This window comes from Artibeus jamaicensis, unplaced genomic scaffold (assembly GCF_021234435.1).
Source record: "Artibeus jamaicensis isolate MK-2021 breed Jamaican fruit bat unplaced genomic scaffold, CSHL_Jam_final contig_444, whole genome shotgun sequence".
Taxonomy (NCBI): domain Eukaryota; kingdom Metazoa; phylum Chordata; class Mammalia; order Chiroptera; family Phyllostomidae; genus Artibeus; species Artibeus jamaicensis.
This window is the reverse complement of record NW_026521831.1, coordinates 9,912,910-9,938,824: the sequence shown is the minus strand read 5'-3', so window position 1 is coordinate 9,938,824 and position 25,915 is coordinate 9,912,910. Positions and strand designations below refer to the sequence as shown.

General features: G+C 57.9%; 1 protein-coding gene and 1 long non-coding RNA gene across 8 annotated transcripts in view; one reads left to right on the top strand and one right to left on the bottom strand.

Moving 5' to 3' along the window:
- TTC7B (tetratricopeptide repeat domain 7B) overlaps nt 1-25,915 on the bottom strand; it is a 214,370-nt gene that overhangs the window by 7,223 nt on the left and 181,232 nt on the right. For all 5 annotated transcript variants that reach the window (XM_053666004.1, XM_053666005.1, XM_053666006.1 and 2 more), the window contains one exon: nt 20,790-20,992. In XM_053666004.1, the coding sequence (XP_053521979.1) occupies nt 20,790-20,992 (203 nt within the window). The remainder of the gene's footprint in view (nt 1-20,789; nt 20,993-25,915) is intronic.
- On the top strand, nt 828-9,571 carry LOC119037880 (uncharacterized). 3 transcript variants are annotated; one of them, XR_008391783.1, is made up of 7 exons: nt 828-1,461; nt 3,042-3,176; nt 3,580-3,774; nt 5,811-6,542; nt 6,646-6,762; nt 7,039-7,317; nt 8,847-9,571. It is a non-coding gene; the product is annotated as an uncharacterized LOC119037880 (long non-coding RNA). The 3 variants fall into 3 exon arrangements; XR_008391782.1 differs by having other exon boundaries at nt 7,039-9,571; XR_008391784.1 differs by having other exon boundaries at nt 2,995-3,176; nt 7,039-9,571.

Here is a 25,915-nt window from a genome sequence, read left to right as displayed (position 1 = left end):
AGGCAGAGCTGCCAGGGGCTCCTTCAAAACCACAAACTAACCTGCAGGATCAATGCATAGGCCTACCAGGCCCCATTAATCTTCAGAGCTCAAGGGATTATAACCAACATATCACATGCTTTACTGATTAAAAAGTGCTTCACGCCTGTGCTGCAGGTAGGCGCCACATTCACCCAGGTGGCTCCTCTCCAGCTCTGCTCCCCCACAAGGCTTTGCTGCGAGTACCTGGAGGGGTGGGGCAGGGGAGCTGTGGTCCTCTCTGCACAGCCAGGCCTGATGCCTCGTGGGGTGGGCAGTCACCAGGCAGCAGCCCCACGGGAGAACTGCTCTGTTCCCACAGGAGCCCCCGGTGTTGCCATGGTCCCTTCAGGCTCTTTGCTCACACACCACGGGTCGGACTCAGCTCCCCAGCACACTCCAGAACCCACCTACTGACTCTCTGGTCCGACACTCTCACACACAAGGACACCCAGGGCCAGAGAAGAACAGAGCCCTGAGGGAGGCAGGATGAGCCCGGCCCGAAGGTGTCGGGAGGAGAGGTGCTGGCGTGTGGCAAGGGCCCCGAGTTTCAGGCCCTGAGCACAGTGCTCAACCCCAGCCGCTCTCTGTTTACCCTGCCAGGACCTGTGGGCATGGCCGAGGGAGAGCTTTCTGGAAGACTGCCAGGCCCCCCAGAGTGGCTTCCGGAACCCAAGAGGGAATGGGGACCCCACACGAGCTCCTGCCCCCTCCCAGAGGCTGTAGATTGGCTGGCTGGCCTGTCAGTCTGCCTTGGCTGAAACGTGAGAACTACCAGTACGGTGTGGCCACCACGTCTGTCCGGTATTTACACTTTCCTTCCGGAGGCTGCAATGGATCAGAGAGAAGCGGGCTGGTAGAGGTGGTGTTCTCAGAAACAGCTTTCTTTTAAGTCAGAACATTAACAGACTGTAAACGAGCGCCACTCTGAGAAGGCCACAGAGACATGGCTTTGAAAGGATTTCCTTGGAGCAGCTACGGGACCTTGAAGCTCAGGGCAGCCCCGCCTCCCCGGGCCGCCATTCTCTTTGGGCAAGCACCAGGGGCACAGGCAGTTCGAGCAGGGGCGGCCCCAGCCCTGCCCTGCTTTGCAGCAGTGCCTTGAAAAGGAGCTGGAGACACACGCAGATGGGAGGGGGCAGTGCCCAGTTCCTCCACCTGGACACCAGCAGCTCCGGGGAGGCCTGGTCCACGCTGGACTCTGCTTTGTGTCTCACTCTGTTTGTTTTGGGTACTTAGAAATTGCACGGGCTTGCCAGGGGCCGAGTGTGGGTGCCCCTGCCAACCACGCCTGCTATGGAGGGCCAGCCTCACCAGGCCGAGAGCTCCGAGGGAGGCAGAGCTGAGGTGTCCCGCCCGGCTGAGGCCGAGGGCGTCTGCAGCCCTGCACATCTGTAGCTCGGCCCCCTGGGAGTCAGCACGACTCCATTTTCTTCTCAGCAGGTCAGAAGCTTTGGGTAAGGGATTGGTGTGGGGCTGGGCTTTTCCTTTTGGCCGTTTTACTCAATTTGACACAGTTTCCCCAAAGGCCCTGCTGGCCATTCCTGACAGCCTTACCATCCTCTGAGCCGCTGCACAGCAGAGTGTCCTGGTACTCATGCTGTGGCTCTCTCTCCAGCAACATGTGGCTGCCACAGCCGGCGCCTGCTGGTCACCAAGTCCCATCCACCCTGCCCCTGGCCCTGGGGGATGGGGAGAGGGGGACAGAACATTGACCTTCAGAGCAACAAAGGGCTGCTGGCGTGCTGTGCTGGGGACCTGGACCAAAGAGTGTGAGGGGGTGCAGGAGAGGAGGGAAAATACCACTGAGTGGCTCCTGGCGACGGGCCAGGCACTGGAGTTGTTACATTGGGGAGCAGCTCATTCTGACCAAGGCTTGTCTGGATGAAGGACTCAGGAGAGGGGAATGGAGCAAGCCCCCCAAGGCAGCTGCCATGACGGGGCTGGAGACATTACAGGGAGACCTCCCACCCCCCACTCTCCCTGATCACTTGTCAGAACTACGCACAGGGGCAGCTCCTTCCCTCGCTCCTCTGCGGAGTTACTAAACCGAATGCCCCAGGGTCCTCAGGCAAACGCGGGGGTGTGGTACCCCAGGGCCTGTAGCCCAAGCACCCACAGCAGGAAGAGTGTCAGGGGCAGGCAGAGGGTTGGGTAGTAGGCAAGCCTGGGGCAGGGAGGGGCAGGAGCCTGGGCGCTGAAGAGACTGGTCTTGGAGGCAAGCTGTGAACTGGTGCTGAGGATTCCAGAATGGAGGGGGGAAGACCCCCGACCCCTCCCCTCCCTCCTCCCACCCAGGGCAGCCCACACCTTTGCTCGCTCAGGGCTTCCGATGGCTGCAGGAGGCTGCGCTCTCACGGGGCCCCCTTTCCAGGTCAGCTGTTTTATTTGAAGAAATGTGCCTTCTGGGGACCAGACCTTTCCAGCATTGAACTCGACTCAGAAGGAGATAAAGCTCGATGTTTCGAAAACCTCTTATTTTTCTCAGCCAGCAGCCCACTAGTTCTGGAAGCAGAAATCCTTGGGCTTAGGAGGGGGGCTTGGGACTCTGCTCTGTGACACATAAGCCCCTGCTGCCGTCCCTGATGGGCAGCTTCCTGCTCTTGCTTGTACCCTCCAGTGACTGGGAGCTCACCACTTCCCTGGGCCGAGTGAACGGTCGATTAAAAATGAGGAGCCCACCAGGACTGGTGTGGCTCAATGGGTTGGCTGTCCACACCCAACCCACCCTGCCAGTTCGATTCCCAGTCAGGGCACATGCCTGGATTGCGGGCCAGGTACCCAGATGGGGGTGTGCGAGAGGTAGCTGATAGTTGTTTCTCTTCTCTCACATATCAATGTTTCTCTCTCTCCCTCCCTTCCCCTTTCTATAAATAAATAAATAAATAAATAAATAAATAAATAAATAAATCTTTTAAAAAAACGTGGAGCCCTAATTAGCCCTTTTATCTAATTGCCACTCTTTGACGTTTGCAGTCTTCTGGGGTCGTGAAGAAAAGGCCCCTTGTTTTTTTACCTGACAGCCCTTCACGATCAGAAGCTTCCGGAACAGCCCCGTGCACCCCTCCTCCCCCACCTCACCGGGTCCTGCTGCTTAACGGGGTCTGCAGGAGACCTCACTGGGGGTCCGGATGAAGGGGCAGCACGCCCAGGAAAATGTGAGTATGGCTTTTCCTTTTCTTAAAAAAAAAAAAAAGCCTCTGACTTGCAGAATCTTTTAAAGCTGCTTTCTTCCAGGGTAGTTTGGAATGTTCTAGAGGATCTCATTCTGCAATTAGCAGAGTGATGGGCTGCCAGGCAGCAAACACCAGCAGCGAGGATCGGGCCAGTCTGGCTTCGAGCTCACCTCTCACGGCCCCAGGCCCCTGGGCCCCAGGTCTCCTCTGGCCTAATTTCTTTGAAATGGGCTGCTTCAGCATCAGGGTCGAAATATGCACAGGCTGTGCTGGCTTTTGGAAAACTGTCGCTGGGGATCAGGAGGATGTTTAGGGGAGGGACCACAGCCAGCCGGCCAGCAGCTTCTCAGGACCGATGCCCCCACAACCTGTGCCGTCTCTGCAGCAGCACCCGGAGGGTGGCCAGCGGTGGCAGAGGAGGACACAGGACCATTCCTAGAAGGGCCAGCCTTCATTTCACAGGCCGGAAACGGGGCACCTGAGCAGGAAGGCACTCTGCCAAGGTCACAGGGCGAGCTGAGGCCAGCGCCCAGGGCCCAGGGTCCTGACTGGGGGCCCCTTCAGTCTGCTACAACCACAGGTATGTCTGTTCTTTCCTTCCTTCTACAAACTTTTGCCGAGTACCTGTGCACATTCTGGTGCCATCATACTGAGCACGGAGCCGGGCACAGGTGCTCAGTGGCACAGGCTGTCACTGCGGCCACGTTCCCTGCCCTCTCGGGCCTGGAGGGGTTAGTCTGCCGTGGTTCCTGCCCCAGGTGGACTCTGTGACCAGGGCGGGGCTGTCTTTCACGTGGGGAAAGCCCAGGGTCTGGAGCAGAGCCAGGCCCTGGAAGGAGGCTAAGAGGACATTCTGAAAGAGGGAACGAGATGCTCCCACCCCAGCCTGCTTTTTGAGCAAATGAGAAGGCTGAAGGTCAGAGTCGGGGTGACGAGCTGATGGCCACATAGCTACAGAGGAGGAGCTGCCACCCAGTGGGAGCTGTTGCCCCTGCCTCTAAAGCCCCCTGTGGGCAGACGTGCGGCCTGCGTGTCTAGCTCTTCCTGGGGAGGTGCCGCTCCCAGCTTTTACTCAAATGGGGTGGGGCAGGCTCCTCAGGCAGCTGCATCTGGGAGAGCGAGGACCTGGCTCAGAGCCCAGGTGTCCTGGGGACCCTCAGGGCTCTCTGCTCCATGTCAGGACACCAGGGTCTCTGGAAAGGGTGTTGGGCCTTTAGGGGCCTCGGAGATGATTCCAAGAGGGCTTCGCTGGTGAGCTGTCCCTGGAACCCACGGCTCACACTGGGCTGCCAAGGGGGCAAAAATGCTCCTGGGGGAGAAGTCCCTCGGACGGGACTCTCCTGCCCAGTTCCGTGTGGTGGCTGCCAGACTGTGGGCTCTCCAGACCTGGGTGACCACTGGAGGACCTGACCGGGGAGGGGCTGGTGTGAAGAAGGCCCACCCACCCAGCACCCTCTGATGGGGGCCTGGAGGGGAACACAAGTGGCAGTCCCTCCGCAGTCTGGATGCTGCTGCACAGGGCAGGGTGGGACAGGCAGCCAGCTCCCCGCCCTGGTGGCCGCCCCCCTGCCCCCCTGCCCCCCTGCCCCATTCTGCCTTCTGTGCTCCTCTGACGACAGAGCCCTGGAAGACGGCGCCATTTAGGCAACTGGTCAAGCTCCAAAGCAGAGATGGGGCACCCTCGACAGTCTCCCCGCCCAACTCCAACCCAGCTGCCTGGAACCCGAGTCCTTTCACTCTCCCTCAGAATCAACGGCACAGAGATGGGGCTCACCGGGGAAGAGAGGGAGCACTGGCGTTAACAGAAGGGTGGCCTCGCCTCAGCACAGAGGGGCCTGAGCGCCTCTGTGACCTCAGCACTGGCAGACCAAGGGGGGCGCCTGCTTTCCCATGAAAAGCAGAGCGGGGTGCGGGGAGCTGCTCCCCCTTTCCATCCCTAGTGCCTGCCCCGGCCCCGGCAGTTGAGTCACTTTTATCTACGTCCTGGTGCCTGGGTTTCCCATGATGCTGCAGGCAGCAAGCACCCTGGGACGCCAGGCCCACAGGCTGATGGGATACCCCGTGCCCGGGGTTGGAGGAGCTCCCTGCAGGCTTCGGCCGAGGCCAGGCATTGGGGGTTGGAGAACACACCCAGCCTGGGGTCCACCTGAGCGCTGCACAGTGTGTGACCTCACTGAAGCAACAGAAATGTCAGCCGAGCAAGTCCCAGGCCACACCAAAGGACCTCAGTGAGAAGGAACCTCAGGGCGGCCCCGTGCGGCGCAGGCTGGGCAGAGGCCTGGCGAGGGGCGAAGGGGGACAGGAGGAAGCCTCTGGCCCCAGAAAGGTGTGGGGACGCTGGGCATTCTAACTCTGAAGCCTGCGACTGTTCTTGGCAACATTCCCAATGAATCTGTGTCCCCTCCCCCATTTAAATCGCAAGCTTTGTTACTGAGCATTAGCTCAGGGGCTCAGCGCAAACAGGAATATTAGCTACCAGCTCTCAGCAGAGAGAAAGCTGCAGTTTGGCCCTGGTACCCAGGGACCCGCCACACCCAGCCCGCGTTTTCTGCGGGTGCTAACACTTTCCACAGGTAACGGAAGAGACTCCTGTTGATTATTTATACTTCTCCCCAGGTGACTTATTTATTTTTATCCACCTTCCCCAACAACAAGTCCGGCAGAAACAACAGTGCGGAGCAGCCCGGAAGCTGCCACTCCCCACGGCTGAGCTGCTCACGCAGTGGAAAGTTTGGTGCCAATGCCCTTTGGGAGCCAGGGCCCAGCCCCCCAGCCCCCGGGGAGGCTGCCCCGAGACTGTGTGCACAGACTGCGGGTGCTCCACCCGGGGCCCACGAAGCCCTGCTGGAGGGGTGAGGGCCTCTGGGAGGCTGTGAGCCAACGGGCCCTGTGCAGGCTCAGCTGTCCCCTGGGCCCTGGGACCGGCTTCCACAGGTGGGAGCCCCGTGCCAGGTGGCCACAGAGTTCCTCCAAGGCTGGTGGGGACATGCTTGGTGATGGGGGCAGTGGAGGTTCTCCATGGTCAGGAAAACCACTCACTATCCGCCTCTGCAGGGCTGAGCTGTGGGGCTTCCTGCAGCAGCCAAGAGTAGGAGGGTCCTGCACACCTTGACCCCGCCCGGGGTCCGAGGCTGGATCCCTTCCAATGACCCGGACAGACCCTGATCAGGCCTCTGTGTTATCCTGTCCTCAGATGGGCCAAAGAGGGGTGGGTGGGTGGGTACTTGGGCCTGACCATCTATCACCAGCCACTGAAAGCAGAAGCCCACTCCAGGGCTTCCAGGAGACGGCCCGGCCTGCCCCGTGGCCCACCACCGACCGTCCGCCTCCGAACCTTCGGACACAAAGGTGGGTGATTCACTACCTGACCCCTGGGGATGCAGTCATTTTGGCGAGTTACCGTCCCCCTCCCTGCCGGGGTCTGGCACCAACCATTTTTCCATTTAAACAGGAACAGACAGAAATGATAAGATACTTTGTGATGGAGAGAGAATGGGGATTGGTAAGCCTTGGAAAAATTTCCCCACAAATAACAAGAGGACCCGCAGCGCGGAATCCAGGCAGGAAGGTGGGTGGGGGCTCCGGGGACGGGACCCTGCTCCGCCCGACCGCTCGCCACTCACACCCACGCGCTTTAGTGGGGAAAAGGAAAACAGGCCGTTTGCTTAGAAACGTGGACTTCCACTCCTGGGCTTCTGTCACAGACTCTCTCCCCGGGCCTGCTGCCCTCCCACGCCGCCCGTCCCCACCTCATCTCCCGGCTGGGGCAGCTGCCTCTGGGAACCATGTGGCTGCTTCGGAAATGGAACAGAGGCTGAGCCTGGCGCTTTCTTTTCCTACACAGTTGAGCCACTTGCAACGTGGAGCAAATCAATGTCAAGATCAGAGCCGCTTCCCGACATGTGCCCGCCAGCGCCGAGGGGAAGAGCGCAGGGATGTGCCTCTCCTCTGAGCAGAGGCGCTGGGGCTGAGCGGTGTGTGCCCGCCACCTGCCATTCAGTGGGCCACCGCTAACAAGGAGCAAGGAGCCTGCTGCACGCCAAGTGCCTGTGCAGGAAGCTCCGAGATGGATCCCTGAGGGGCTGCAGCAGCCACTCGGAGGGAGATGGAGGAAACCGGAAGAGTAGTCAGAGCCACTACGAAGACGGCTCCTGAGGTCAGGCTCACGTGACTCTCACACTGTGTGGGGGCCCTGCCTGCCCCAGGAGCTGAGGACATTGGGTCTCAGCCTTCCTGCGACCCACTTGGGCACCCCCTGCTCTCTGATTGAAATGCTTTGCTGAGAAGTGAGACCTTTCCTTCCCCCAAAGAATGGGGAAGGGGAGGGCCACAGGGGAGACTGAATGTCCACCCCGCACGGCCTCTGGGGAGCCTCGTGCGGCACAGGTGACTCTCACGGCCGCCTGCCATGGGAGAGTGAAAGGCACGGAACTGGCGGCTGCCGAGTTGAGCTCATGTGCTGGGCAGGGGCTCAGAGCTGCCCTCCACCTGCATGACAGCCCCGTGGTAGTGGGTGGAGGGCACGCCGTCCACAATGGAGGGCAGAGCTAGAATTTAAACGTGGGTCTTTTTGCTCTGAAATGTGTCCCAAACACACGCCCCTCTGGGCCACCTGCCCGGGCAACTCGGAGTGTTGTTCTCAGCTCTTCTGTGTCTCCCCAGGGTGGCAAGGTGAGCTGCGATGTACCTGTGCCATGAGCATCCCCCACCCCAGAAGTCCCGAGTCAGGGACACTGTGTTCTTCTCTAAGTTCCCTGCCCCCCAACCTTCTCCCGTTAAATCATGTGAATCTGTGAGTCCACTGGTGTGCTGCCAAACTGGCTTTCTGAAAAAAAGAAAAAAGCCCCGATGTGTAGTGCTTGCCAATTTCCATGGTGTAAATACTGCACCGCGGCTGACTTCAAGCTGCCCACGGTGTCACTGCAGGTGGATCTGGGGAGTGATGAGCAGAGGGGCTTGCAGACCCGGCCAGCACTGCCTGTACCTGTCTTAGCGGCAGGAGGCCCCGCAGGAGGCCCTAGCATAGCGGAGCCCACAGGTCACGCAGGCGGTGCCGGTGCCAAAGGACGCCCAGCCTGGGGACCAAAGCACACTGCTGTCTGGGTGGCTGAGGGGAGTCCACACAAAAACAGTTTTCAGGGTTGAGGACAAAGAACCGGAGGAAAGAGATGTGCCTTTTTTTTTGTCACTCGGCAACTCAACTTGGGGACACATAAGGTACCACTGAAACACCCTCAGGACACCTCTAACATTGGGACAATGGCAGTGGGGGCTTTGTCTTCCCCCATTCAGTCTCCAAAAGATCACTCAGTGAACCTGGTTTCCCCACAGCCAATTTTAAACTGGTAAACTGCTCCGTGTCCCTTGTCCTACTCATGGGTGGGTGTGGGTGTCTTGGGGTGGCTGAAGGGGACTGCAGCCAGCAAGAAAGATAAGATTGTTGCCAGCTTTCCTCAGTCTTTCCCAAGGCAGAAGCAGGTTTGTCACCTTGGGGTAAGATGCCAGGCAGCAGGTAAAGAACTTAACAGCTTGTGGGAGTTCTAATTAGAGAGCCAATTATAACTCAATTGACCTGCCTGGCTCGGAAAGACCTGGAAAAACCGCACGTTGTCTTAGGAAGAAGTTGATTTTGCTTCTCTTTTGTCCTGGGAGGTCGCCACAGGGAGCATCGGTGCCAGCCCCACGCATCTGTCTGGATGCCGCTGCCCTTCGCAGAGGCTGAGAGAAGCCACAGGGACACGCTGCCTGCAGCGGGGGGCTGTCACCCTGCACCCAGGACGGACGCTTCCCGTCTTTACGGAGAGAGGCACAGGCAGCACCAGGCCCCGCAGGCGGCCCTGTGGGGAGCAGGCCCGACCTTTCTGCTTCATTTGAAAGGACGCCAGCCAGCCTTTCAGTTACAGATTTAATCAAGACTGACCTCTTGGCAAGGCCAGACCCCAAGGGGGGTGTGTGCGTGCCCCTGCAAGGTTCCCAGGCTCAAACCCCAGCTCCGGTGGGACCAGCTGCGGAAACGCCGTGCAAACTGCCAGCACCTACGTATCCTTGTCAGTAACTTTCTCTCCTCTCCGCAGATGTCGGCGCTCCTTGGGTTCCGCCCGGGCCCTCTCTCTCTTCCTCTCTGTGGGTCACACCCCAGGTGGTCTCAAGGCCTCCCACACCTTCAGCTACCACCTGCAGGCTGCTGCCCCCCAACCACGGCTCCAGCCCCAGACACAGCTCAACTTCCAGACCCCCAGACACACACACCTAGGGCAGCTCTTCCTAAAGGGACCCAGACTTGTGTCTTCCTCCCCACATCTGGTCATTGCTGGTGAAGACACCTCACCCTTCCGGGCACCAGAACCAGTGTCTGAGAGTCAGCCTGGAACCTTCCAATCCCCGCTCGGAGCCCCCAGTCCTGAATCTGCCTGCTCAGCGGCCCCTGCCCTGGGGCCCCCAGTCCCTGCCCCTGCCTGCTCAGCTAACGCTGTGATGTTAGTTGCATCGCGACATTGCTCAGCTTCTACCTCGAGCACCCCCACCATGGCCCCCAGAATAATCTCTCCAAAATGCAAACCTGACCACGTGACTATTTCTTTCCAACACTATCGTGCAAAATTTCAAACCTGAAGAAAAGCAGAAAGGCTAGTATGATCAACATCACCTACATTCAATAGCCGCCAACGTGTTTCACATTTGCTGTATCTATTTGCAGGGCAAAGGTTGGTGTTTTAAAGCAAATTACAGGCATTGTAAAATTCTACCCCCAATACTTCGGCAGGAATCTTTAAAAAAAAATAAACAACCAAGGACGTTTTCTTATCTAACCACCCAACCATATCACACCCACCAAAGCAATGGCGCCTCCTGACCACCTACCACCGGCCCAGGTTCCAGCTTCCCCAGCTGCCCCAACTCGTCTCTGACGGCCGGTTTTCAGACGCCACCTGTGCTCCACCTGAGGAAGAGTCCGCATCTCCACCCAGCTGCTGCGCCTGGCCCCCAGGTCTCGAGTTCTGCGGGGCCTTTTCTGTCTCCCACCCCCGAGGACAGATCGCCCACACGTACCTCTGCCCAGGAGACCCCGTGACTTCCCTCGTACGGACTCACGCACCCGCACTCTCGGGACTTGGGTCGGGGGCAGCGTGCTCCTGCTCTCGGGACCCAGCCCCGCACCTGCGCAGAGCTGGGCTCCGCGGCTCTCGCACACGTCATCTCACGGGTCGGCACCGCAGCGGCGAAGAGGCCGTGTGCCGAGTGAGCGCTGAGCGACTGAGGTGCTGAGACAAAGTGCAACCCTGCCTGGCACGGGGCAGGTGCTCACACCCTGGGTCCTTTCCTGCTTCCCAAGCCCTCAGGTGACCGGCCAGTTGATGTTCTGAGAGGCTGGAAAAGCAGCAATACCTACACAGGTACTTCCAGAGGCAGGTGTTCCACCAACACCCAGCAGAGAAGGAGAGGCCAGGGGCGGACTGGAGGAGGGGACAGGGCCCCTGCACCCCGAAGAGCACCTGGTGGGAGGTGAGAGGCCGAGTGACCGTGTGGGGGGTGGGAGGCACAGTGCTCTGGGGCCCCAGGCACTTCGGCAGAGGAACCACCTGCCGAGGGGCTGTCACGGGGCCTTCCTGAAGCTCTCAGAGATGCGGCGCCTCTGGGACACTGGGGCCCAGGCTGGACAGCCAGTGTGGGGCGCTCAAACTGTGGTCGGTTCTCTCCCACTGAGGCCCCATGGAAGCACCAGAGGGGCAGGGCTTTCTCTGGACCCCGGGCTCCACGGCCTTTACTCAATGCCCCCGGGTGGCCCTCTGCACACCTGCACCTTCCTCTTTAGGGAGCAGCACCCATATTCTTGCCAACCCTCCCCAGACACGCTTGGGGGGTTTCTGAAGACAGGGCCCCAGAGCAGGCTCTGTGCAGGGGGGAGGGGCCGGCCTTGGCTCTAAGTCATGACTTTCCTGGAACCTGAGGGTTTGAGACTTGGTGATTCCGGGTACATTTGTCATGAGAATATTTGTCATTCCTTCCTCCTAAGCAAACCTTCACCCCACCCCCTTGGTAACAGGAGGGGTGCCAAACGCTGCCCTGGAAACCGCTGCACCCAACTGGGCTCAGAATTAGGGCTGAAGCCAGCGATCCAGGAATATCTGGGGCTCAGGCAGCTGTGAGAAGGGATGCTACACAGCAGGGAGGGGGAGACACTTCCAGGCAAGGCAAGAAGCCAGAGGAGAGACCAAGACTGTACTCCAGTGGGGAGCGAAAGAGAGAGGAGACAAGCTCCGTAAGTGCTGCTGGACCTGAAGACACAGGGTGGGAGCCCTCCAGTCCCTTCGACCCCCAAAGACAGTGAGAATGCCCACTGCTCCCCTCCAGGGCCTGGGCGGAGCTCTCTGCGACCAGGGTCTGCTGTGGAGCCAGAGAGCTGATCAGTGGACACTTGGAGTGGATGACCTGACCCCAGCCAGGAGTGGTGACTGTGGCAAGGCAGGAAGGCAGTGGAAGGGAAATGTCAAATCAGATGCACTGGAATGATGGGGCAGAATTTCTAAGAATAAATGATTTGCATAGAGTATGTCAGATTTCAAATAATTCTAGAGCATAATTACTAATGAGACACTGAACCGCACTGCCTGTAATTAGTCATCTGAGACTCTGAAACAGAAAACAGAAATCAACACAGCACTAATTTTTCCCTTAAGCTGCAGCACAGGAACACCTAGTGATGTGGCCTGTACTTTGCCTGCCGCCTGCACGGCCGTGTTGCTTCTGGGTCTGGGATTTCAGTCCTGCGCGAAATGATGCTGTTTGGGGAAGGGGTGTTGCTCCGGGGGAGGGGTTGGCATGAACCCAGGCGGGGACTTCCGGGGTCATGTGGACGCGCGGAAGCTGCTCCCCCGTCCCAGCGGTGCCCCTTTTGCTCTGAGGCAGACACACATGCCCAACAACCAGAGGGTGTTGTAAGGTAAAAATACACAGTTCCGAAAGGATGCGAGGGTAGAGCTTGCCTCCTAGAAAACCTCTCATTTACCTGGTTCTTCCCCCAATGATTTCCAATACCTCCTCATACTCAGATGACCTCTCCCCGGGACCAACCCCTGACCAGCTTCCGCAGGCTCAGTCATGGCTTGCTCCTGCTCCTGCTGTCCTCTCCGCCCCAAAGAGGCTGCAGGAACTATGGAAACCCGGTTAGAGCCATGTGGCTCCCTCTCCCACCCCAGGGGAGTGCCCCCCCTCCCTGGAAGCTGGCTGTGAATGCACAGACATCTTGGTGCTGCGGGAACCAAGGAACCTGCTGTCCTCTGGGTTCGGGGCTGGAGTGGGGGGCGAGAGAAGAGGCTCCCTGAGTCGGGACCAAGATCAGAAGACCATGCACGCCGTGCACGGGACACCGGGGTCACAGTCTATGGCAGGAACCGTGTAAGAAGGGCCAAGCACATGTTCAGAATCACCATCAAAGGACAAGGGAGTGTCCTTGAGGAGAGAAGACTGGGGCAGAGCAGGGCGGGGGTGACTGACCTCCAAGCCACGGTATGCATCTGTCTGACCTGAGGGCGTGGGGTTTCGGAGCCTGGATTTTGTTTTTAACCAGGAAGTGATGTTTAACGATGTTTGTCTGGCACACAGGGGTGGGAGGGCCAGGCCACACAAGGCCAGAAGTTTTGAGTGCCCTCCTTTCCGGGCACTCCCAAGGCCTGAGGCTGTCCCTTCTTGGCTCGTCTGTAACCACAGGACACTGGCGGGAGGTTCTGGTCTAAAGGGACGGTGGCAGGTGGGGGAGTGTGGGGCCCCAGGAGGGGACTGCTGACAGCACTGCCCCACCCCTGGCACGTGCCGCCACAGGCTGGCCAGTCGGCCCCGGGGGCCGACCCCGGAAAGGGGCCCTGTTTCCCAGCTGACCGTGCTGGCTTCTGTGCCAAGCACACCTGACAGGAGCCCGACTGGCAGCCCCACACGTCCTCCGAGACCTGGCCTGCAGTACGTGGGGACCCCACTGCCCTGGAAGGTTCTCTCAAGCTCCGCCCTGGCCTCCCAGGAAACTACGTGGCTGCCTCCTCGAGCCGGGCCTGACGCCACCTCCTGCACTCATGGCCGGAAGGGAGCGTGCCAAGGCCAAGCCGCAAGCACCCAGAGGCCGGGACACAAAGAAACAGTTGCCCTGGCCGTTCAAAACCTGCACGTTCGCTGGCGCCTGCTCAGAATCTCTTCCAGGGAGACAGTGCCCAGTGCCTGAGGGATTCGTTGGTAAAAAAGGAGTAAAGACAGCTGTCAAGTTCGAGTTCCCTTATAGTCGCTGTTCTCCATCTCTTCCTCCCCCACCCTGCTTTGCCCACCTGCCACCTGGGATCCACACAGACCTCTGGGCTGTCTCAGGCGTGGCACCTTCCCTCCACCCACGGAGCAGGCAGACAGACCCTGAACAGGACGGCTCCACGCTGGTGTGACAAGTGCTTCAGCAGAGGGGGTCAAAGCAGAGGGAGGGAGACACCGGGGCTGGGCTCCGTGACAGCACATGACTGGGTGTCCCTGACTGCCCTTCCTGCCACCCAGGTTGGGGGCCCACCCCCGGTCTGCCACAGCAGCCCGGTCTGGCCTCCCCTCTGAGCCCAGGACGCTCTCGGTGTCTGCCTGACAAGTCGTGCCGGCCGGGCCTCCACCAGTTCTTTCCACCTGGACAGCCTGGGCTCTGGGCTCCACCGAAATAGGAAGCCGTGCTCAGAAGCAAAAGTACTACGTTTTTGCCTAACCACATGGCAGGAATGATACATTCTTATTTCGGCTCCTCCAATTGCTCAAATTTGGTCACGTTCGATCAGAAGGAAAGCCACAGTCATGGTGAGCTCATTTAGAAATGAGATGTCTCGCTCATTGTGCAAAAGTTACAGATGGACTTCTGCCACAGGGGTGACCTAAATTACAGGGTGACAGCACAGTTCAGCGGGACTGGAGAGGATGGCAGCGGTATTCATAGTGGGGTTTGCAGGGGGCTCTGCAGCCCATACTCACTTGTTCACCCTGAACGACAGTGCCACTGGGAGGGTGCGGTTGTCATCCCCATTTCACAGCTGAGCAAGGGGAAGCTCAGGAAGGTCTGGGACCTCATCTCCAGCCCCGCGGTCAGTGAGCTGCAAAGCTGACACTCACACCCGGGCAGGCCGGCTCCTGGGCCTTGCCCTTAACCTCTGTGCTGCCTGTCCTATCACTCGAGCTGAGCGTCCTCAAGGACTCTACTGCCACCCAGCCTCAGTGTCTTCCCGTTGGTCCGGTGCTGCTCCTAGTTTGCCAGGGGACCTGGGACAAGTCGCCAAGAGCAGTTTTCCCTCAGTAAAAAAGAAATTCTCCACTGCACCTCATATCATGAAAACAAACATCAGATAACGACATGGGAGATTTCAGATTTCTTTGTAGAGGTCAAAATTATGTTCCTGCCAAGAATGAATAATTCTTACAAGGGCCTCAAGCTATCGAAGGAGCTGAGGCGCCATTAAAAGGAGGGAAAGGGGTGCGATGAGGAGGAAAGGCCCAGGTGTGTAGCGGAATGCACCGCTGTGCCACGGGCACCATGGGTCCGAGTCCGCACCACGGGGCGCACAGGCGGCAGAGAAATCGGGGCCTGTCACTCGCCAAGGAGCGCTGTCGGCAAGTGCGCCAACGTGCAAGAAGGGTGGACGTCTAAACAGTTCACAAGTTTTTCTTTAAAGAAAAGAGTTGTTCTTAATTTTAAAAGCATTTTTGCATCCTGAAAGAAAATAGAATACAATCAGTAGATGAAAGAGCCTTCTCAGCAGACTATGGTCAAGTCGAGTTTCCTGCCAATCATTGTTTTTGTGCTCCCAGAGAAAACTGATACTTTGGATGAAAGAGATCCACTTCTAGAGATCAGCGTTTGAAAGGGGAAGGGTATCTCCATTCCATTTCATTAGTTTAATTGTGTCTGCGTCTCATCCAGAGAAGGGAGGGGATCACAGGCCCCCCTTCAAGACTGCTTTTTCCAAGGGAAAGCTGTGTAACCCTGCCCTGCCTGTGCCCTGGGCTGCCTGCTGCCCCAGCTTCCCTAACTGGACTGAGGGATAAATCAGACAGACACACAGACACTAGTCTCAGGCTGCGTCTCTCCTCCAACAAAGGCACAAGTTGGAAAACATGCTCTTAACTAATAAAATAAGACACAAGCAATGTTGCCCAAATCTCATTAAAAACAGGGACACTTTCAGAGATGGGAGAGAGAAAAACACTGAAGTCTGCAGAGCAAGCGGCCTTGGGCAAGCCAGGCCCGCCTCCCCTCAGCTCGACAACCCCATGCCCGGCCTCCGGCCTGTCAGGCACAGCGGGGTGAGCCTTGTCTTGCAGCAAACTGAGTGAGCTCGAAGCTGTCAGAAGGGAGAGCAGCCTTCTCGGGGCAATGCCGTTGGTGAGCTTGTTGTGATGAATCAACAGGGCCCAATATCGGGGTCAAATGTTAGAGGTGTGGGAACCACCTAAAATGCAGCAACAATCCCTAGGACGTGCCCCCTTTACCCTCCCCCCCCTTCCCCGGTCAGTGCTGCATGCGGCAGGCAGCTCGTTAATAAAATGCACTTTTCAAGCAGCTCCCGCGTTCTCTTCGGCAGCCTTTGCTGCTGATGCACGCCCCTGGAGCAGAGCCGCAGAGCCAGTCCCAAAGTGTTCACGCTGGATGTCAGCCTTCTGATGTTTCGGAAAACACGAGATCGGGGAGAAAAGCCCTGAGGACGGCGGCCTGCGTGCCAGGCCTTAGCAGGAGCCTCTTGGGCTGGAGCCAGGGGCTCTCCCGTCTTGCCGCGCACCAACAGAGGACAAACCGGCAGGTCTGGATCCATCATGCTCCACACAGACAGCTCCCTCTGTGATTTGATTGGCCTCTTAGGGGAACCTCAACACTGAGCAGCCTCACTGCGGTCTCCCTTCTGCAGCCCACATCCTGCACCCCCAACCCCCCTCCCTGAGCTGGGGCAGGCGGGCCTCAGCCACACGCCGTGGGCGGGCTGCCTGGGCCTAACCCATGGCCTCCAATGTCCCTCCTCCTGATCATCGTCCCTGACTTCAGGGAGCTCCACCAACAGGGTGGGACTCACCACCTCCCCAGTCTTCGAGTCACCCACCCCTGCATGACGTGGCTGTCTTTCCTTCCCTGGCCCTCCACCTTGCCTCGGGAACTGGTCATTCAAGGGGCAGTGGCCCCTTTGTGCGTTTAATCTCTCACATCTCCCACATGGGCCCCGGGATACCCTGGTGTCTGTGGAAGCTGCACCAGGCTCACCTTAGCTGAAGGCCGCCCCTCAGGTTCCAGCATCCGCTCAACTCCTTCCCCACTGAGGCCGGCAGGGAGGGAGGGAGGGAAGGGGGCCAGTCAGCTGGGGCGGGGTCTGCCACCCCCTCCCACGCTTTTCTGCGCCTGTCCCCTTCACAGCTGCCTCAGGCATGTCTGCCTCTCTCCACAAGTGTCCACGCCACCGAGCCCCGATGACCCCACCGTCTGCTTCTGTTCCACACCTTTCTCCACCTGTCAGCCAGAGCGGACGGGGGGAGCCTGCAGCATCGAGTGCCTAGGCCTCAGGAGAGATTAATTTCTCAGCAACGTCTTTCCCTTCCGGCCTATCGACCCCCCTCCACGGTCGTCTCTCCCCTCCCCTCGAACCTCACATGCCGCCCTTGAAAGCCCGGGCTGACTTTATCAGAGGACAGGCAGATGTCCCTGTTTGCAGAGCCTGTCCCTGTCCTGGTAACTTTGTCCTCTGGTCTCCGAGTCTGTCCTTGGGCAGCGTTGCCCAGGGATGCTGCGCTCTCTGCCCTGTGTCCCCAGGGAGCCCCCCGGCCCCCACCCTGTTCCTCCCCTCCCCCACTCCAGGTCACAGAAAAACTGGTGGGGAAACCACTGCCCTCCGCCTCATTCATCCATTCTGGATACTGGGAGCTAAAGGCTTTTAAACACAGCACATGGCTGTATGTAAATGTACATGCTCGTGCACAATGATAGGGAAGTATGCCTGCAGATTTTCTGGAAAAAGTCTCCTCAGTCGATGAGTCTCCCCCGTCAACACTGCTCTGTGATTCCTCATCCCTTCGACTCCCCGGGCCCTGCACCTGCCCACACTCAGCTCGCCGCCTCCCTCAGCTTGTGCTAACTCATTATTAACCTTAAACACATTATTTCTCTCCTCCCTTCTCTCTGTATGTGAATTTAAATACATATATGAAGGCTAAAACGGTTGGAAAATTATCAGTTTTCTTTGGGGGTTAATTTACATTTCTTTTGTTGAGTCCGACATCCTATTTGCTCTGATGACTGCCATCTGCCTCCCAGTTATTCCTGCTTTTAAACAACACCAAGGGGTCTGTGTTTCTGCCTTGGTTGTACCTCTCGAGCTGGGCCGGGCCATCCAGCACATGCTGCCTCTTACGGCCCTGGACGTGAACACGTGATTGTTCTTTACGGAACGAGCCGGAGCCTCTGTCTGATCACGCTCGTTGCTGTCACCAGGAGCCACCCGGGCTGCACCTGCGCATTTGCAGGGCTTCCTTCCTTCCGGACCACCCGTCCAGCCACCCCTGCTGCTCCCCTCCTCCCCTGTGGGCTCCCGTGACCACGCAGACACACTCCCTCCCCCGGTTTTTCTGTGAACCGCAGCAGGTTCCTGCAGTTCCTTCCCCTGGGACCTCCTTGGTTGGTTCTTTGGTGGCGTCCAGAGCTCATGTTCTTCAAACCCCTTTGAGCCTTGACCTTCTGAGTCTCGCCCTGATCCAGTTGGGGCAGGCACCCCTGGCCCACCCATCACTGGCACTCCCTCTCCCTGAGTGCTGCCAAGTGTCAACAGTATCCGTGCCCGCCTCCCGCTGCCACGTAGGCCTAGGGCCCTGGCTCTTCCCGAGGCCTGGGCCTGGGAACAGAGGCAGCTTCTGACCTCACTGCGGGGCCCCTTTCCTACACTCAGGGGCTGACCAACCAGTCTGGTGCCCACCACAGCCAGGCAGGATCTTCCGTGACTCAGTAAGAGACTTTCAGTTCCCACGCTTCCTTTGTGCCTGGCATTCTTGTCTTCCCCATTTATGTAGCTGAGGAAACTGAGGCACGGAGATGCTGAGCGACCTCCTAAGGCTGCAAAGCTAGTGAGTGATGGAACTGGGATTCCAGCCCAGGCCAGGGTGGCCTGGGGTCCCCTCCTGGGCCACCTTCCTCCCTTCCTCCGTCCAAAGCTGGAGAAACCCAGCTCTCTGGAGAAGCCCAGGGTCAGGAGCAAGAGCGGGGGCTGGAGTTCCGGGGCTGTCCCTCCACGGGGCAGGCTGCGAGCCCACAGGCCATCCTGATCCCGAGGTCACCAGGAAGGAGCCCTCCAAGCCACCCTGTGGGAGGCATGCCAATCCCAGCCCCCAGAGCAGTTTCGGACCTCAAGAACCTGAACTGCTCAGAACACGAGTGCTTGCTGGCCTGTCCCTGCCTCCGGTCTGGAGAGTTCTGAATATAGCAGGGTGCACTGAGAAAAGCGTTAAGAGTTTATCGTTTTTACTCTTTTCTCTGGGTGAGACCTCCAGAGCAGCTCCTGCCTCTGAGCCCAGAGAAGGCCCTCCCTCACCAGCCCCCCTGCGCTGGGCCCGCTGCGGGCGGCTCCTTTCTCACAGGAGAGCGCCTGGCATTTGTCAGGGGGCTCAGGTGTCCCGACAAGCTCCAAAGGTGAAACAGAAGACTCCTGGTGCGATTTTCCTATGCGATCTTCTGTCTCGTGTGTTCCCCTTGGGGATGGAGCAGAAGCACCTCCCTGAATAATTCATAGGCCCCGAGGTGGAAACACGCTGCCTCTTTTTAATCCAAACGCTGGGTACATGGCAATGACGGCGCCTCGTCCGCGAGGCTCCGGAGAGCACAGAGGTCCCAGAAGCTCCTCCAAATGCCTCTTGCAATAGTGAGACACAAATTAAAATATTTCTGATCAAACCAACCTGGAGCTTTGGGTAGTGTGTAAAATTATACAGCTGTCTCCAGCTACAGGATGCTCATGAAGGGAAGCTAAACAATTAAGTAGCTGTAATTACTATAAAACCTGATTTATTTTTAAAACTGAAAATGGTTGTCATCGGTTTTCTACCGAATGAGCACCTACTAGGTGCCAGGAACTCTGCGAGGCTTGTGATGTGGATCATCTCCTTCTGTTCTCACCAGTGAACGGGGTAAGTCAGCCCAATTCCCAGAGCCACCGAGGCTCCTGGACATCAAGCACCAAGGCCCAGGTGTCCCGGGAGTGGGGACCGGGGCTGTGTGGACCTCTATCTGACCTGGAAGCACACGCCCTTCCCGTGGTGCCCAGGGCTCAGGGCCTGGGCAGTCTCCTGCCGAGAACCGGTAGCTGCTGCTCAGCTCCCTCGACATGTCACAATGTCACTGTGAGAAATGGCAAGAGAACAAAGGCTCTGAGACCCTCCAGGCAACATTTTATGTATCAGTTACAGAACCGTAACCTCTTAACGCCTGACAGAAACTCAGCCGATCTAGTCGAATGTTTTCATTTCACAGAAAGGAAACAGTGCCCAGAACTTGTGGGCTTTTCCCAACATTAAAAGAGTGAGCCATTGACGCCACTGGGCCAGACAGAACTCTGTCGCCTGCACTCCTTGTCCAGTGCTCCCTTGTCAGAATTACACGCCACCGATGACGGACTCTGGGCTCCCACAGACGGCAACACAGAGGACAGCTCCACTCATTACAAGGCTTTCCCATCCCGCGGTTCACTAAATCACAGATGTCCCACTACTCAGAATGGAACAAGGACTCAGAGCCTCAGCCCAGCACACAGACCCACAGAAAGCAGGTGGCTTCCCGCCAGCTCCGTGGGCCTGGTTAACGTCTGCCTGCCTTCGATTCTGACTTTTGCAGGAAGAGCAGACCGATGGCCCTGTAGCAGCCATGCTTGGTATGTTCTTAACAGGACAGACCCTCCAGAGCGGTCAGTCTGCCGCCCCCCATGGAAATGGAGGTAGTCAAGTGGCCAACTCCTAGGCAAGGGATGGGCGGAGCAGCGGGGCAGCCCCAGGCTCCCGGCCCGGCCGTCCAGGGAGCAATGTGTGTGCATCTCTGCAGAGCCAGTGCCCACACACTGTGGACACTGCAGAGACTCACCTGCGTCCTTCTGGTGGGACATGTTCCGCCCGTCCCCTCCTCCAAACAGGATGACAGGGTGTCCTACTAGCAAGTGGTCTCAGAGACAAGCTGGGTCTCCAGCTCCCTCAGGTAAGAGAGCCCCCAGTCTATAAAAGGCTCTGACTTTTGTACTAAAGTCTCCCCGAAAAGTGGACACCCCCACAAGGTGGCTGCTAAAAGCAGTGCAGAGACCGAGATGACAAAGACGGGGCCCAGAGCCACAAGAATATCTTTACTAAATCCAGAGCCACGGTGGCTGGGGACCACTGCCTTGACCTCGCCCCCGCCACATGGGGCTGCCGGGCGGAGCTGCTCAGGCTGGGCCCTGCCAGCTCCTTGGGGCTCCATTTACGTCGACCACGGCAGGAGCAGTACCTGCTGGCTAGGCGCCCTGGCCTTAGGAACCAGAATAGGGTTTGAGGGTCATGAGCCCCCACCAAGAGTGGGGGTCCCGCCGCTCTCAGACTCACCAGTCGCTGCATGCTCTTCACGTGGGTGGGGCTGATGGACAAGGCTTCTTCGTACCACCGCCGGGCTTCATCGATGTTGCCTCGCAGCTCGGCAACCTGGCCCCGCATGTACAGGACGTTGTGGGACATCGGGAAGAGGTTGGCCGCTTCCTGGGTGCAGGCCGTGGCTTCCGCAGGCTTCCCGATGCCGATGTAGACCTCCGCTGTGGGGGAGGGGGCAGAGGCAGGTGATTCCGGCTCCACCGACCTTTGGAGGCCCTGGGAGTGACTGCGACTCTGGCTGGGGACATTTATATTCCCCCCACCCCTGCCCGAGTGTGGCAGGGGCCCATCAGGAATACACAGGATCCAGAGCCGGCCAATCCCCCTCCCGAGTGGAAACGGCTGCAGGCTGACGGTCCTTCGTGCCCACAGTCACATGTGGACTCAAGTCTCTCACACAGTGGGGCCCTGAAGGGGACACACGTCACCACCAAGTGGGGAGTGAGGCCTGTGTGGGTTCCCCCCCACCCCCAGGACACCCATCCTCAGGGCCCACCTAGAACACCTGGTGCCTGGGACGCCTGCCCCCGACTCTGACAGCCCTAGGAAAGGGCCAGAGTGAGCTCACAGGGAATTGAATCGGAGGCACACAGCCACTCAGAGGGCAATGGCCCTGCCCTGCGGCCTCTTCTCCCGACACCAGAGGTGTGGCAAGGGCAGCCGGCTGGGACTCACATGTTTATGGGCGTGAACCTGAACGGTGACCCTGCCTGCCAGCCAGGCAGCTGCTGTGCCCTGGAGACTGTTGACTGTATCCCGTCAACAAAGCCCTGGGAAAACCGAGCTGTCGCTTTCAAGACTGCAGGAAAATGGCCCGTCCTCCAATCTCAGGCCTCCACTTGCCCCGCTCCACACGGAGGGTCCTGAATTGCCCTGCAGCCCGGGCCTCCCTGAAAGAGCCCGTCACCCATGTCCAAGTGCCACTCGTCTGTGTCTCAGGGACACGCAGGCACCTTTCCTCCACCACCGTTCCAGGGCCTGGCTGTCGGGCTACTCTCCCCACCTCAGCTGTGTCTGTGCAGACCACTGTCCTGGGCCCTGCTCAGGCGGCCGCTGTGCCTGGGACCTCTGACCCCTTCTACCTCCAGGCCAGCCCCTTCCTCATCCATGCAGGCCCCTGCCTCCACCCCCGACCCCCACAGCTGCTGCCAGACTGGCCCCCGGGCCAGAGCTCTGGGCAGTCGCCCCCTGAGTGGAAGAGCACGCCGTCCTTCTCTTGGAGGGGGTTCCTCCTGCTCCCTGCACCCTGGGCCCCCCTGCGGAGAGCACTGCTGTGCCCACACACACTTTGGTCTGTTCTCCTGTGACGCCCCCCACGGCCCCAGCCCCGCTGCAGCCTCACATCAAGGCCTAGCTCAGCTGCCACCATTCCTGGGCACCATCTTGGACCCCACCCCTGCCCTCAGATGGGGGGCCAGCCTTTGTGCCTCTCTGTGGCTGTGTCCCCAGCGCTTTTTGTGAGGGGTCTTGGGTCTACTCCTGACAGCAGGCTCTGCTGCAGATCTATCCTATGTCCCTACCTCCAGCTTCAGCCCTGGAGGCGGGAAAGGCCCAGGTGGCGTCACCGGGCTGTGGTCTGTGCTGACTCGGCTGATGTTCTGACCGTGACTGCCCTGCACGGCCCCTCTCCCAGCGCCCTCAGGTCCCTGGCGGCCACGTTCACATCGGTGCTGACTCTGTAGGCCACGGGAAAGCCCGGGAGAGTACAGTCTCACCAGGGTACAGACTCATCCTGACCCCTCGACCCCTGTCGTCGGGTCCTCTGTCCATCAGCCTCCCATCGGCAGCAGCACAGAGATGACGGGCCAGCCAGGGGAGGAGGGATGAAAACTCAGGCCATCGAAACACAGCCTCCGTAGCCCTCAGGTGGCCAGGCCGGCGGTCACACGCCTGCTGCACCTGCTGCATCTGCTGCATAGGCCCCAGAACCCAGGACCCGCTAGTGTGCACCGCACACAGGGCTCCATGGAGACAGAGATGACCGGGACCTGCCCTTCGGTTTGGGCCTAGGCAAAGCCTGCCCTCCTGGGACATGAGGTCCGTCCTCATGACACCGCAAGGCTAGCCGATGTCCTCCCATAGCAGGAGTCTTCCCAGGCCCTCACCAGGAAGGGTCTGAGCTCCCTGGGCATGGCGGAGACACGGGGAGCCGTGCAGACGCTCCTCTTGCTGAACCCTTGCTCCTGCCTTGCTTCCACTTTGGGGGTGAGCTCATTTCCAAGACCTGCAGGGCCCGGAGCAGTCTGCGGGTGGGTGAGACACACCGGGCCTCTCCTTCCAGATAGGTCACTGGGGAATTTTTAAAAGGCCAACTTGAGAGGGTGGGGGCTAAATACTTCCAGAATTTTCACACCAAGAGTCAAGGCTGGGGGAGCCTCACACCAGCACAACAGTACGCGTGCTGACCTGTTCTCGGAGGGTCCCCACAAGGCCGAGGACCTCCCTGACCGCTGCGTGTCCATCAGCCACAGGTCTGAGCTTCTGCTCCCCGCACGTGCTGGGGAAGGGAAGACGGGTCAGAAGGGGGAGAAAGATCCAGGCTCCCAAGGGCTTTTTCTAGAAGTTGCAGGAGGAAACCCGTCGCCGGTGAGGTGTGTGCTCCGAGGCCAACAAGGCAGACAAAGGCCCGGGCTGCTCCTGAGCGCCTCATTTTAACTTCAATGGAAGGACGCAGGACGCAATGTACTACAGTGGATTTGCAAGCCATTTTCCCCAATGGAGCCTCCTTTGTCCAAAGAGACATTAAGAGAAGGGAGTGCCCTGGCTGGTGTGGCTCAGTGGGCTGGGCGTCCTGCAAACAAATGGTAGCCAGTTCAATTCCCACTCAGGGCACGTGCATGGGCTGCGGGCCAGCTCCCAGGCTGGGGGTGTGTGGGAGGCAACCAACTGATGTTTCTCTTGCACATCAACGTTTCTCTCCTCTCTAAAAATAAATAAAATCTTTTTTTTTTTCAGATGAGCACTATTTTTATTGGAGTGAACACTTTGTAAGTTTTTTTAAAAATTTTTTATTGATTATGCTGTTACAGTTGTTCTATTCCCCCCTTCATTCCCCTCCACACTACCCCCCTGTTCCCACCATTACCCCCCCTTTAGTTTATGACCATGTGTCTCAAGTCCTTTAGATTCTATATTTCCCATGCTATTCTTGCCCCCCCATCTATTTTCTATCTACTGTCTATGCTACTTATTTTCTGTACCTTCTCCCCCCTTCTCCCTCCTCCCACTCCCCTGTTGCTAACCCTCCTTGAGATCTTCATTTCTATGTTTCCACTCCTGATCTAGCTGTCCTTTTAGTTTGCTTTTGTTTTAGGTGTGGTTGTTAATAACTGTGAGTTTGTTGTCCTTTCACTGTTCATGTTTCTTTAACTTCTTTTTCTTCGATAAGTCCCTTTAACATTTCATATAATAAGGGCTTGGTGATGATGAACTCCTTGAATTTGATCTTATCTGAGAAGCACTTTATCTGTCCTTCCATTCTAAATGAAAGTTTTGCTGGATCGAGCAATCTTGGATGTAGGTCTTTAGATTTCATGACTTGGAATACCTCTTTCCAGCCCCTTCTTCCCTGTAAGGTCTCTTTTGAGAAATCCGCTGACAGTCTGATGGGGACTCCTTTATAGGTGACTGTCCCCTTAGCTCTTGCTGCTTCTAGGATTCTCTCCTTCATTTTAATTTTGGCTAATGTAATTATGATGTGCCTTGGTGTGTTTCTTCTTGGGTCCAACTTCTTTGGAACTCTCTGAGCTTCCTGGATTTCCTGGAAGTCTATTTCCTTTGCCAGATTGGGGAAATTCTCCTTTATTATTTGTTCAAATAAGTTTTCCACTGGTGTCTGTGCCTTTCCCCCTTCTGGTACCCCTATAATTCGGATGTTGGAGCGTTTAAAGATGTCCTGGAGGTTCCTAAGACTCTCCTCATTTCTTTGAATTCTTGCTTCTTGACTTTTCGGTTTGGCCATTGTTTGCTTTCTTCTGGTCCACTCCATTGATTTGAGTCCCAGTTTCCTTTTCATTGCTATTGGTGTCCTGTGCAATTCCATTCATTTCAATTAGTTTCGCCTTCATATATTTGTCTAATTTGTCGGTATAATCAACCAGTTCTGTGAGGATCCTGATCACCAATGTTTTAAACTGTGCGTCTGTGAGTTTTGCTATTTCTTCATCACTTAGATCTATTGGCTCTGGGGCTCTGAGATCCTCCTGCGCCATTCTTGGTCTGTTCTGGCCCTTTAAGTGTGAGGAAAGGCACCTTGGATTCCCAGGTTGCTGGGTTGTGACGCTGTATGTGGGGGCGTGGTCAGAGCGGGGAAATGGCGGCCCCCTCTGCTGTTTCTCACAGCTGGGTGCGGAGGAGCAGCGCCTTAGGTGGTTCACCTGGGCTGGGCCACTCAGAGTCGCTGGGTTATGACGCTGTATGTGGAGGTGGGGTCAGAGCAGGGAAATGGCGGCACCCTCCACTGCCGCTTGCCGTGGGGACCTGCCGGCCCGGTCCAACCGCCCACTCCCTCGCCTGTCCACCCGCGCACAAATGCGAGACCTCAGTCAACACGCAGCCCCGCTGCCTCGCTGTCTCCCCCGCTGTCGCTCGCCTGGTTGCTCGCTTGGTCGCTCACTCGGTCCGACCCTGCGCCTGGATTCCACGCCTGAGTCCGTCTGACCAAATTTTCCTGTGCAACCCTGCTCCGCCAGCCGCTGGTTTCGCCCCTTACCGGTCAGGCTGAAGAATTTGTTGTTAACGGACTTCCGAAAAGTTCAATTTTCCGTGTTCTGGCTGTGTTTTCTGTTGCTAATATTTAGTTTTCTCTAATCTTGGTTGTGTGAGAAGGCACGGCACATCCACCTATGCCTTCATCTTGGCAGAAGTCCATAAATAAAATCTTTTAAAAAAAACCCAGAGTGGGCAGCTTGCCCTCCTTTTGGCTTGGCCCCCTCTCCTGGCCTTGGAGGCACCATTGGTGACCCCAGGGCTCTGGGACACCCAGACTGTAAGCCATGGTGTCATGAGAACATTGAGGATTTGGTCCCTGTACCTGGGGCTTACGTGTGGCCTTGGGCAGGGCAGTCATTCACCAGTCAAGGGGG